Source organism: Phytophthora parasitica (genome assembly GCF_000247585.1).
Source record: "Phytophthora parasitica INRA-310 unplaced genomic scaffold supercont2.26, whole genome shotgun sequence".
Classification (NCBI taxonomy): domain Eukaryota; phylum Oomycota; class Peronosporomycetes; order Peronosporales; family Peronosporaceae; genus Phytophthora; species Phytophthora nicotianae.
Genome location: NW_008649012.1, coordinates 474,324 through 487,823, shown reverse-complemented (window position 1 = coordinate 487,823; position 13,500 = coordinate 474,324). Strand labels below are relative to the sequence as shown.

General features: G+C 46.6%; 3 protein-coding genes across 5 annotated transcripts; all 3 read left to right on the top strand.

Annotated features, from left to right (window-relative positions):
• Positions 1-13: 13 nt before the first annotated feature.
• PPTG_11150 (hypothetical protein) lies at positions 14-847 on the top strand. 3 transcript variants are annotated; one of them, XM_008907422.1, is made up of 3 exons: positions 14-64; positions 248-376; positions 476-847. In XM_008907422.1, exons 1-3 carry the CDS (start codon positions 30-32, stop codon positions 699-701), a joined length of 390 nt encoding a protein of 129 aa, XP_008905670.1. In that variant the 5' UTR covers positions 14-29; the 3' UTR covers positions 702-847. The 3 variants fall into 3 exon arrangements, with proteins under 3 accessions (XP_008905670.1, XP_008905669.1, XP_008905671.1); XM_008907421.1 differs by having other exon boundaries at positions 14-156; XM_008907423.1 differs by having other exon boundaries at positions 14-376.
• A 2,932-nt stretch (positions 848-3,779) lies between these two features.
• On the top strand, positions 3,780-7,263 carry PPTG_11149 (hypothetical protein; the record flags this gene model as incomplete). Its single annotated transcript, XM_008907420.1, has 8 exons — positions 3,780-3,960; positions 4,019-4,078; positions 4,158-4,370; positions 4,608-4,736; positions 4,820-5,858; positions 5,962-6,199; positions 6,237-6,508; positions 6,576-7,263. 8 exons carry the CDS (start codon positions 3,780-3,782, stop codon positions 7,261-7,263), a joined length of 2,820 nt encoding a protein of 939 aa, XP_008905668.1.
• A 5,224-nt stretch (positions 7,264-12,487) lies between these two features.
• Positions 12,488-12,945, top strand: PPTG_11148 (hypothetical protein; the record flags this gene model as incomplete). The annotated part of the gene is made up of 2 exons (XM_008907419.1): positions 12,488-12,625; positions 12,703-12,945. The coding sequence occupies 2 exons, from the start codon at positions 12,488-12,490 to the stop codon at positions 12,943-12,945; spliced, it is 381 nt and encodes a 126-aa protein (XP_008905667.1).
• Positions 12,946-13,500: the final 555 nt, after the last annotated feature.

The window sequence follows — 13,500 nt, the reverse complement described above, 5'->3', positions numbered from 1 at the left end:
CTCACTTCTGAAAACGCTCATTTGTCGTCATGGCTACCGCTGGAATGCGCTTTTGCCGCGAGTGGTAAGTCTCCCTGCGGCCTTCGCCCTAGCCTCTCGGTCTTGTAATGCGATGACAATCGTCACCTCGTCGGTCCACACTCGTACCAGCTCCCTGTATGGACTTGAGAGTCGGCTCGTCGAGTATTGCCTTGTTCCAATAATACTTTGCTGACTCTCGTGCTCGCTGTACCGTGTTACCCCACAGCAACAACATGTTGTACCCGAGTCAAGACCGTGAGATTCGCCGCCTGGTGTTCCGTTGCCGCAACTGCGGGCAGTCCGAGGATGTGGAGGAGAACTGTATTTATGTCAACGAGCTAGTCAAGGACACGCGGTGCGTCTCCCAACTCTAGTCCTTTCCCGTAGAGATTGTGTATTCTCAGTGTGCCACTGACTGATCCTCTTCGTCGTATATGTGCTTTTGTTGCTGTAGTGTGCAGCTGGACGTGCTGCCTGGAGACGTGATCGATGACCCGACCCTGCAACGCGACTACGATGTGGCATGCCCCAACTGTGGGCACAATGGTGCCGTATTCATTCGCTCGCAGGATGGCGTCAAGCAGTCGACGCTTGCTCTTATTTGGGTGTGTCTGAACCGCGATTGCCAAGTGGACGAGGAGGGGAACCGCTTGCCGTCGTATTGCTGGATGGGAAGCTGAGCGGTGACCTTACAAACTATACGTCACGTTTGTAGCAATTCCAGACGTTCAATTTCGACGCACTGAGCTGTTCGTCCACAGAGCCGAGCAGGATGTTACAATACAAGACGTGAATGACAAAAAAAATTGTTTGTGTTATTAGTGGCACGTGTAATTGGCAAGGTTGCTGCTTTTGAGATTTCCGCTGTTCAACAGCCAGCGTCAGTACTTGTTTATTGATGCTTGCATCTTATTGTGTGCTCCGCTTCGTTCTGGATGACGAAGTCAAAAACTTCATGGTCCTACTCCGAGCCGTGAGTTGTGTGCAACTACTTTAATGTGCGAGTACTCGATCCTAAATATCTAACAACTAGCCCAAGATGCCACCAGACAATGTTTCTATTAGGCATAGACTACATAGCATAGCCTACATAGCATAGGCAGGCACAGCCTACACAGCCTATTATTGATCGGCTATGCCTAATTGAAACATTGTCTGGTGGAGTCTTGGGCTAGTTGTTCTCAAGCAACTTTGTCTTACAGAATCTACAGGACTCTTTAGTTAATTCAACATAAATAGAGGATCTCGGAACAATCAGGAAACACAACAAGAGGCAGTTGATTACAGTACACGTACTGAAATTTGACAGAGCCGCACGTGTGCTGTAACCAACTGCCTCTTGTTGTGTCTTTTTAAGGACTAAAAAGGACATTAAAATGTTTTATATACTTTAAAGAGACACCAGGATCAAAACGCACTGCCTGTAATCGCCCGCTCTTTCTTGGTTTACGAAGTACTATTATACATGACTCGAAAGCTTAGCTAAACGAAACGGTAGTGTCCTCTATTTCATAGGCAGGTCTCTCTAATAGAGTGACATTGGCCAGATTTCTCACGTCGGCCCGTGGGGGGACACCTACAAATTTAGAAGTTCGGTCCTCGATCCTTACCCGTGCGTTGATATCTTTACTGTCTTTCTCATAAGAAACCATTCTGAGCTCTCACAAGAGACTTTGCACACTGCTTAAGAAGCCAAGAAACGTCAGGGCATCTTTTTAGCCAGGGCGTGACCTCATGCACGGTAAGTTATAGTTGCTGAACGGAATCCTGAGCAGTAAAGCCACTTCAGTGGCTTGCAAGTTTTGTATCAACCACGGAAGAGATCGACACGAAAAAGAACAACGCACATACACTATTTCAACCTTTTCGAACGGACAGCTAAACGAAGGCGACACGAATTCACATATTTGACGGTCTCAAGTAGGTACAAAGATCTGACTCAAAGCAGAAACGTCTATTCTTTGAGTTCACGAATCGTGACAACACACTGTTACATCTTGATAAATCGATCGAACTGGAGACTAAGAAAGCCATTATCGATGACTTCGGCGCCATGCTTTTCGAATCTGACGACTTCAACTGTCGACTTCAGCTTGGTGCGTTTTCAATCCCGGTAGTGAAATTACATACAAAATGGCATTAAATCCCCTCGTCGATTCAAGTTTCTAGTTGGCTTCGTTCGAATGGAGCATCCTTCCGTAATGTTTCAACGATTTGTGATGTTCTTACTATGGCGTTTCCAAACACAACAACAGTTGAACAGACTTTTATTTATTATTGGTTAAGAACGAAATGAACACCGGCAACCACCGATATATTTCCCCTTAGATGACATTCTACAAGTTAAACAGCTGGATACGGTCCCGCAGATTCCTACAGAGCATAATCTGTAGGCGAATGATTTATTTGAAATACACATTTCAATACATTTATACTACATTCACTGAACATCGTATATTCCCACACCATCCCACTTCTAACACCATTTTTCATACCACAACAAGCTTTATTGTGGGAAACTTATTACTTTAAGTATTTGTTTTTACGGCTGGGCTGTTATTCATTGACTTTTCTCTCTCTTATTTATGGCTATTATCCACAAAATCGAGCATCGTCCGAAGAAGCTCAGAAATTTAGCAAAAAACAAAACAAAATTATTATCTTTCGTTTCGAAGGCTTGGGGTTCCTTTACCATCGTATCTGCTGTGCCTGCTTCAAAACCGCAGCATCGACATTGACGAAGTTTGATGGCATTGATAGACAACTCGAAAAATTCGAAAATGGTGACTTACTGAGTTGGTAGAAGTGTAAGGGGGTATTTCGAGTGAGTATGAGTTCTTCTTTATGAATGCAGTAGATAATAATAAGAAGCCGCTTAAGAACCTACATTATCACCATTTAGCCCCATCATGGGAGAAAATTGCTAAATCCGTTGTCATTCCCCGTGCTGTTAGCGAAGTTGATGGTTCAGCCTGTTCATGATTCTAACAGGGTGCGTTGATTCGACCGATAGCTTCACGTCCACTTAAAAAACATCTTTGTGGGCCAGTCATGTGCTAACTACGCCAGAAAGAGCTCGGATTTTCTCTTCTTGAAGAGCCCATTTAGAAAATCGTCGAAATCGAAAGGATTAGCAGATCAAAGAAATTTGTTTAACTTTGTCGAAGACTTCTAAGCGAAATTACACTACACACTTGGTTAGGACAAAGACATCATTTCTAGCAGGTATAAATTCATCTGAACTTTTCGCGCAATACTCCATACAATAACAGACGGACTTAACCGAAAGGGCGACGACACAGGAACATTTGTATAGTTTATTATCCCGCCACAGGTATAATTTTCACTGCCACCACTCTACGGTATCACTGTAAATTCATAAAGACCCTTCATGAATTTGATGGTTATCACTGGATATAAATAGACGAGCTATTCTGTATCGGAAAATGAAAACCAATCGGATTCTTAACCCCTTGAAACCGGCAGCCTGTATAATACAGGTTCAAAAAAAAAGCTTTTTTGACTTGGAGTTTGTATGGACCATAACAAAAACAAGACAACTAGGGGTGGGTTTGTTCACCATCCTTTGGAAAAGTGGGACTCCCTCGTACAGGCGCGTGCAATCGGGACAAGCGCGTGCAGTACTAGATACCAGAGGTATGGTGCAGTGTTTGCACATCAGCATTCGTTTTGGACAGACAAACTGGCGCCAGCCACTCAATCCCCCCCATTTCGGAAAGCGCCGCCGTGGGGAGAGAATGTCGTTTACCGGCGTGTGGAGAACGCTGACAAAGCAAGGCTGGACGTCGAAGAAATCTGTGGGGCTCTCCGACTATGCATTCTACATCCGCCCAGGGAAGTCGGTGAAGGGCGTGCGGGGAGAGGACTACTTCGTTGGAACGCAGGAGCTCTTTGACTACTTGGACAAGCTCGCTGCTGGTGCGTCCCCCTGATTTGTTTGGAGTTTGGCAGCTGTCTAACTTGTGTCTTGGTGTAGGAGGTGCTGAGGACTCTGTTTATGAAGACGCTGGACCTGGGGACCCAGCGAGGACTACTGGTACGCCGAATTCCTGGTAAATCTGTATTATACGTGCCTTGCATGGATGCTAACCTGTATGATACTGGTGATTACACAGCCAATCCTCCGAGGACGCGCAGCAAACGCAAGAAAACAACAACTGCAACGGATGAGCCCAGAGCAGATGGCAAGGAGCGCCAACCTGTTGCCCCACCAGGTACATTATCTGGCAAACCTGTATTATACCTGGCGGTTTTGGGTGCTAGCCTGTACGATACTGGTGACTACGCAGAACATCACTCGAAGCAACCAGGCCATCCTCCGAGAACGCGTGGCAAACGCAAGGGGACAGCAACTGCTGTGGATGAGCCCCCTCCTGAGCACGAGGACCAGCAACCTGACACACCCGGCGGCCAGCCAGTTCAAGCTCTTGAGGCGATGTCGCCCCATGACATGAGCGGGCCCGTTGATTAAAATGCACAGAGCTCAAGCTCAGACGGTCTGTTCTCGAGTTCTAGTGAGATATTTCTGACGGTGGCTAACGTACTGTGTGATACCAATACTGTAGACGATGCGCCTAGTCGACGAAGTTTAGCCGCTGTATTTGAAAGTGTTGAAAGCACTGACCAAGCAAGCGCAGACCTCCATCAGAGCGATGAAGAAACCAAGGAAGACGAGGTTGTCGACGACATGCTTGGTGCATTATCCTGTCAATACAGGTTTGCATTCCATTGTATACAGGTTAGAGAACCTAACGTGTATCGCTAATATGTACTGTAGATGCAAACATATATCGCTCAGGTGAAAACCCATCCGAATACGTCGCATTGGAGTCCGATGTTGAGAATGATGATGGTGCTTCGCTAAATGGAGATGAAGGCGATGATGAATCACATATGTCTGACGATGATTTGCCGTTGTGGCCTGATATGCCGTCGTTCCGAATGCATCCCCATCTCATCGAGGCGTGTGGAGGCCAGGCACGTATCGAAGATGGACGTGTGCGTGAAGCGTTTCTGCGGGGTCTGGAGAGCATGGACAGTAACGGATGGAGTAAACCAGCAACCCATGAACCGTATGACTACATGATGCAGCCGTATGAGGAAAGACCCGCAGATGCAATGAAAGAAGACTACCCTTATCTCTACTCGGGAACGTCTGGACCTACTAGGCAAGCGCTGAAGGCGGCAGCAACTGCGTCCGGTGCCTTCTTCTTCTTTGCTGAACCTGAACTTTGGGAATCCATTGCTGATACGAGCAACGATTACTTTGCTGAGAAGATTGACGAACGTGTGAATGGGCTCCACTTGAAGCAGCTAGCGCGTGCTCAGAAGCATGCTGGTTTCAAGCCCAAGTCACTCGAAAAGTTGCGTCAAGATATGGAGGAAATGGAAGCAATAAGTGGTCGGGAACTGTGCATTTTTATTGGTTTGTTGGTTGCACGAACTGTCGTGCCAAATAAAGAGAAGCTGGCACACCACTGGAAAAAGGTTGATGAAGGTGCTATTCCACGCGGCTGTTTGGGAAACTTTATGGCACGTGACCGCTTCATGCACATTTCCAGAAATCTGCACTTTAGTTGCAACAGTGACCCTCGTGCGCGTGTTGACAGGGCCTGGAAGCTGCGGCCAGTAGTGGATGCACTGCAAAGGACATTTGCGGCTGGATATACCCCACCGGCTATCATGGCGTTTGATGAGGCCATGCTTCCATCCAGGTCTTCGTTCAACCGCATGCGAGTTTTCATGAAAGCCAAACCCCGCAAATGGGGCACGAAGCTGTTTATGTTGTGCTGTTCCCGCACCGCGTACTGCATTCGGTAAGTAGCGAGCGTGCCTTCGGGTGCGCTCGCTTTTTTTATCGCTAAGTTATCTAAACCTGTATGGTACCGCCTGAGCGCTAATCCACTCTGTCTTATACAGGTTTGAGGTCTACTGTGGCAAGACAAACCAAGAAAACGACAACAAAACTGGTCCCGCTGCTGTGGCACGCAACCTTCGCCATGTATTTGGTCGTTATGGCACTGAAGGAAACGACTTCAGGCTGGTTGTCACCGACCGGTATTACACGTCAATCCCTTTGGCACTGCAGCTACTAACGATGAACTTTTATCTCGTGGGGACAATCAATACAGCGAGGCTGGGCTTACCTGAGGAGATAGTGGGGTCTCGCAAGAAGAAGGGGGAGAAAAAGAAAGTTTCTATCCCGAAGAAGCGCCCGCAAAGTGTTGATCGGGGGCACTTTTGCTGTAAGCGAGTTCACTCAGCTTCCAATAATGAAGGCAATACGGTGGTGGGATTCCCAAGCTGTATATCTGTTGGCTACCGGTGGTAGTGATGCGATGGATCGTGTCGTGAGGCGAGAAGAGATTTCTGGAATGCAAAAGGAGTTCGCGTGCCCTCGGATCATGAAGGATTATCATACGTTCATGGGTGGAGTGGACGTGCACGACCAACTCCGTCTGCAAAGGTATGTCTTCCATCCTGGAGTATACAGGTTACGGATTGAGCTAAACCTGTATTATACTGTTCCTTAGGTACTCGCTTCAGCTTGCGATCAAGTACAAGAAATACTACAAGTCGCTGTTTCTTGGTCTGATTGATCTTGTCACTGTGAACGCGTACATCACGCACAACGCTGTACGGGCGGCTGCAGGGCTGCAGAAGCTTAGTCACGTCAAGTTTATGAAGCAGTTGCACCTGGAGCTCTGCCAACTCCGCGAGGAAGACTGGGATGCTCTCCTGCGTGACGACGGGCAAGCCACTCCGACCCAGTCTCCAGCAGCGGGATCCGGCCGACGAGCTGTACATTTTCCGCTGAAGAACGAGAAAATGCGTCCGGGCAACGACGGGAAGGGCCAGAAGCAATGTGTGCGAGCCTGCAAAGTGTGCTCTTGGATGAAGGGTATTTCTGGAACGATCGCAAACGACACGTCAACGTACTGCAGCTTCTGCAAGCTCAAGGTGAAGGGAAAGACGCTGCAGAACAACCCACAAGCGCAGCGAGTATTCCTGTGCGACAAGGTGCGTCATACGCACAATGGAGCCGCGATGTCCTGCTTCGAACTGTGGCACAAGGGGTGGCGGAACGGCACGCGGCGCCCAGCCAGCAAGAGCAAGCTTCGCGCGCGCACCCCGGTCGAGGTTTGCGAGGAAGAGGTCCAGTCGTCAAGTGATGAGTCGTCCGGCGAGCGCCAGGCGAAGAGAGCGCGCCAGAACAGCTGAATCCAGCTGGTGCGTTTATCTTAATTTCAATATACGCATTTTTGGTCATCAATGTGTTGTGTTGGTTGCTGATGGAGACGCTCCCAAAGTCGGGACACAACGCGACGCATCTCTGCGCAATGTTCAGTCTGTAACACAGCTCATACAGGTTATCATTCGTTAACCAGTATCTTTTGGCATCGAATCCTGTATATACCTGTTAGGCCAGCAAAGGTGTAGGGGAAAATGCGCTTATCCAATATACAGGATACGGAGTTATATAGGCATTTGTAGTGGGCCCTTTCTACGACATACAGGTTAATTCCTTTGCTCCCAGGGGGATCTGAAACCCCTCCGGGCTCAAGGGGTTAACTGAATGCCAGACAAGTATTAATTATAATAGGTTTTATTGTATTTACCATTAGACTGATGATATTGCATTTATTGCAAAAATTGTGTAAATGAACGAGTCACTTGGTCCCTAATTGGTATAATCCAAAGTGCTGACTACATCTAGCCTTATGTCGTCCAATTTATTATTTATTATTTACTACGGGATTGTTAAAGTACTGGCGAGATGAAATTATACACCACGTTTGCGCACCTACAATTTTTTTTTTTTTTACCTAATTACCCAATTGAAGTAAACTTTTGTTTGTTTGAAAGAACCGTGTTTCCTCTTTTAAGTAAGGGCTATTTCACTACTTAACTCTCAGTCATTTCAATACTATACTTAAAAGAAAAACAAGAGTCCGGCAACCCGCCAAAACTATCGGGGCTATGCGCATCACATATGGCAGATTGTGGGAAATCCATACAAACTTTAATATTAAGAGCCCTTTCTGCACATTTCACGCACATTTTATCGAGCTTAGCGACGCTCTCGCCCCGGGATCAACTTGCCTTGCAGCGCTTCTTACGCTGCCCGTACAGGCGGAACCACGCCTATCAGAAGCACTATAAGGCGAGCCCACGCACTCAGCTCGTTGTTGTTGGCTGTGCCGTTCACGAGTCACCGCTCAAAATGCGGTGTGCATGCGCGATGACCACAATTTTTTCGTTGTCGTATTTGCTTCATCTTGTCAATACGACTTTAACTAGGCATTCCAGAAGGCGTTTGTTTGCGATCTCCACGCTACGCTGCTTTCAATGAGAGTCTTCCGGCGCATATCTGGTAAGTACTGTTAACATTATGAGAACATATGTAACTTTGGTGTATCATTTCATCTTGCCAGTACAATACTGCTGCTCATGAGTTTGGGACAATGGTGTGTCCCATCTGGAAAGAGAAATTGATCGTACTTGCCGGAGGTTCTGCTTCCAAGGCTGTCATTCCATCCTGGTCGTGATCGTTGCATACAATCGCCCGGTATCATTTCCTCCACGAAAAATAGAGATTTTGGTTTTTTTTTCATCATATCCTGGCTGTGCGCATCTCACCGTCTGCCTCTGTAACTGTGTTTTCAATTAGCGCGCTCTAGTTGATAACACAGGCTGGCTTGCCGTCTATGCACTTCGCCAAACGTCAATAGAGTAGCGCGACATACAAATCCCGTCTCTTTGTAGGAAAATATCCTGTGATGTGAAGACATGCTAGAGCTGGAGCATCTGAAAATTGCTTGCAGTCACACTAGTACCTGTGTCGGGTCAAACCGATCTCTTTGAGAGATCGGACTGGGCGGCTTCAGTTGTGCTCATACGGAGCCCGATCCAATACCTTGCCCAAGTGAAGTGAGAGATAACAAAGCTGGACAAATGTTCTCAACAATATCACTCCCTTCAGAGCTCCACAAATTGCTTTTTTTTGTAGTATTTTGTATGACCACCAGTCGCTTTAAGACCATGTATGTTATCATCGCGAATTAGGTTATAGCTGTCGTTGAAAACGCAAGCCTGGATACTCCGAATTGCTCTGGGTAACTTACGCTTTGGGGTTATGTACCGACTGTCATCTCTGCACAACTATTTTGTGATTTGTAAGAGCTCGCCTTCAATAGGCCCCGTTGCAAATTGCTTAATCTGTCCACACCCAATATCCAACCAGAAGTTTGGAAGCGGCGATACTAGTACGTGGTCATTAAATGTTTGTAGCCGTCGCGTTGATTGAGTGGTGATGGGACTCTTTGATTCGGAGTAATCCTTGAACATAACTGGCGGTGCCAAACTACAAATCCCTAGATCCCGAGATATATTCAACATCAAACCACGCCGCGTATTCTCCTCTCTGAGATAACTCCAGTTCTGTGCAGTAATTCCACCAGCACCTCGAACTGCTCTTTTGAAAGGGAAATACTCAGATAGTCGAGCTGAGGTTTAATGATGTCGTTGTATCGACCACCTTCCGACAGAAGACTTGCATTGTGATCGATGTGGGTCATCAGTTCAGAGGCTTGATATCCGGCCAAATCTCGCCACTCATATGCAAAGCCACTAACTAAACTGTCTCTTGGCCCTTCCAGATGAGCACAACTCACCAGTAGGAACGCTCACCGACAGTCGTATCCAGTCTACTGGAACTAATACCGCTACTATCGCGTACTCATCGATAGTCGGACGTGCTCTCGTGTGGTTTAGAGTAAATGCTGTTCTGTTATTTGAGCCTGAGGGCTCTAAATGTAATTTCTAAAAATCCTACTATCTACCTTTACAAATATCAAATGTAAACATGTCCGTTATGGATCTTGTATAACCACTCTCACCCACTCGAAGGGTCCTCGAAGGTTGAGCTGTCGCTTCCCACTGGTCACTTGAAGGTCGTTGGATCTTGTTCCGACGTCGTAGCTCACTATCTTGGTATTGCACACTCTCGCAAGAGCACATCCAGACCGCTCGCTTGCGTCCTTTGGTATCCATATCTTCCCCAACGGTCGCCGCCGAAGACTCGACAACAACTTGATAGGCTGCGACTGCATGATTGTCTTGACCCCTGTCTTTGCACCCTTATCGCACGCTGCCACATCCCATACCCTTTCGTGTGATCGTAGACCGAAATGACACGTCGCCTCGTTACCAAGCCGGCTTTGATCCAATCACCGCGAGCCTTCGCCACCGTTATGTTTACGACCAATAGCACTTTGCCAACGTCGTGGCACTGATGGCAGTAAGGTTTGACGGATCTTGACGCGTACCGAGCCCCTAGCAAACGTGCGATTCACTAACAACATAAACCACAATTCTTCGCGCTTACGCAGACTCTCCGCGCGAGGGTAGGCAGGGTGTGCGTGCGTTTAATCGCGATGGTCATTTGCCAGGAAGACTTTAAATGTACCACCAGCAACCTATCACCATTTTTTTTGCTTTTACCAATACTAATCTTTTTGCCAACCTCTTCTATGAATCATCTCCAATTTTTTTTCGGCCCTGTTGCCGGTAAAATTATTGATGTATCAGCGCATTCAAGGCGCGTGCACGCGGATATAGTACTTGTTGGGTTGTGCCAGCAGCCCTAAGAGCTTACTATTCCAGTATGAAATATCATTTTTTGCCTCGTCTTATCAAGCCAATCCTGATAGGCGATATTGCGGAGCAGATGATGTCTCAGCGTCGAGACCACACGTTCTACGTCAATAGGTGCAAGGGACACATTCGCCGTACTTCAGCGTGCCAAACGTTTCGGGCTACGCATTTTAAGAGACAGATATCTTCACGCACTCTAGGTACTTACTTTGAGTTAGAGTCGGGAGTTGTGGTTACCAACTGTATGTGATGATTAAATATTTGTGTAGCGATAAAGCCAGAATAATTATTGCAAAATAATATCTCAGAAAGGAGGGAATCCACCGCGTGCCTCCTACTCCACCCTTGGGGGACGGATTTTGTCCCCTCTTTTTTCAAGCATCCGTGATGTCATTGCAAACTGCAAACACATCTTTAAGGAGGGTACCCAAAGCTGCGCTGGTTGGTTACAGAAATCAACCTTGGGTCAGCCAATACTACCTTTATACAAGTGGCCTACTCGTGATCCCATACGAGTTACATGATTGTGACAGAAACGTGCACATTCCAAAACCATTTACAAAGAACAAGCATTCCGTTTCCCTGACATGGCAAATTCGTCGAGATATTGCCACCTATGTAGATTCTTGTAAACATACTGCGTATTTCCAGAATTATCGTGTTGGATGCAGCAGTATCGAGTTAAAAAATAAAATTCCACACTGGTCTGCGTCTAGTGTGAGCGGCATGAGGTCAAAATCAGGTGGCTACATGGTAGTTTCGTCCACGACTTATGTTGCGTAAAGGTATTGCTTCACCACAGGTAACACGTTAAGAAAAATGTTTTGCTGTTAGATAACTTTCAGTTTGCTCCGACCTAACTTGAGTTTTCGCTGAGTTAATACCCAAATAGTAACCGCAGTTTACATTGTCGTGAAGTTTGTACGGAAATACCCCTAACCGTGTAAATTATTTTCGCCCGCCTGCAGGCGTTGATTCCATACGGGGAAATCAAATCTGTATATCTGGATTATTATATGAGTTGTTGTTAGAAGCAGCTCTTTGTCGTGAAACAACGTTTGGCCGTTAGTTGATATTATTTGATCAATCAGGATGCAATAAAGAGCAAAACCAAACCGGTCAGGAAATTTTTCGACCAATACTTTTTCTTCACAAAAAAGCGCCATGTGGCAAGTTTTAAGGTGAATCATCTAAAAAAAGAAAGCTTTCATACCTAAAAAACACGAGTCAGGTATCAGGGTACGAATTCAATCAATTTCGATGAGTACGAGTACATACAGAAAATACGAGTTCATACGAAAAAGTACGTAGTCCAACCAAAAGGAACGCCGACCTTTGGTAAATGTGAGCCACGTGTCCAGTTTGCAATCTGATTCCACGGTGAAAGATGGATGCCAAGAGCTGGCGAAAGAGGGCCATCAAGCGGCTAACGAGGTGATCAAGAAAAATACGAAAGAGGGCCATCAAGCGGCTAACGAGGTGATCAAGAAAACTACACAGACTTTCTACGAAACCAGTTTCAAGATGCTTTCGTATTCCTGCGTCGCTAAAAATTACACAGATCCTCGCAACATGCGCCACCACGAGCTCCCAGCCGTATTGGTTGCATACTTGCAGAGCATCTCGGCATGCAGTTCCATTTCGCTCGAGGTCAGCTGTCGCTAATTACTTTTCCTCTCACAAAAACAGCAATGGCACCGATGTGAACACTTGGTGCGTGCAAGAAGACGAGTCTGAAGAAAAACACGGATATGGAAATCCAGCTAGAGACTGTTTCGTACGCCAAGTCATGCGTGGACTCAAGAAGAAGGAAACGTCAGAGTATGCATCAGCCAAAGCGGTCCCGATATCGTTAGGCGTGCTTACGGTTCTCCACGCTTTCCTCGATTCTCCCACCGGACTTAAAGGATCTAGCGAAGAAAGTCGTGTGTGGTTTAGGGCTGTTTCGCCTTTACCTTTTACGGCATTTGCCGTATTAACGAGGTTTTGACTCTCAAATGAAAGGACGTGTCGCTGAGCCGATTTCGCCCAAGCATCGTTGTTCCGGATGAATTCATCGATTATGGAACGTACGCTCTTTTCAATCACAAAACTACTGTGACAGAAGGGCCCACGTATAACTTGCGTCACGTATCCAAGGACGAAGACGCTATCAACGCATACTTGTGCTTGTGCAACTGGGTGGACTACACTTTGGAGCCGAAAGGGCATCAGTGGCGTGACGGAGATTTCGTTTTCCAACACTGAACGCCATCAGCAAGAAGGTACTCAATGCCCAAGAGCCGTATATCTCAGTCGAGGAGCCTCCAAACTTGAACGCAGTCGATGGCATCTTTTCGGAGTAAAGCGCAAACATGACGGCATTGTAGAACTGGGGCCATTGAACCATTGTAGGACCAGCAGAGAAGGGTTTGTTGCACCGCTCGCGCAACGTTGAGACTGAATGCAAATAGGTTCGAGTTCTTGCTAATGAACATGAAGTAGGCTCGAACTTGGCTCCGGCACCCACATTTTCATTGAGAGGCATGTCAATTAGGTTGACAAGCTTCTCTCTGTCAACTACATACATCAAATTTAATTACATATACATAGAATAATAACCCTTTCGTGAACAGGTACTTTTGACCTGGCTATAGTATACTATAGAAGGTCAAGTTATTAGGCCATCAAAGGGGGCATTTGGTCCCCTTTCATAAACTGCGTACTACAGCAAATCTTCTTCAAATTCCTGTAGTTCAAGTAGAAAGGGCGAATCCGCCTCGTCCAACACAAAAAATAATGAAAGGGGGCATTTTGCTTCCA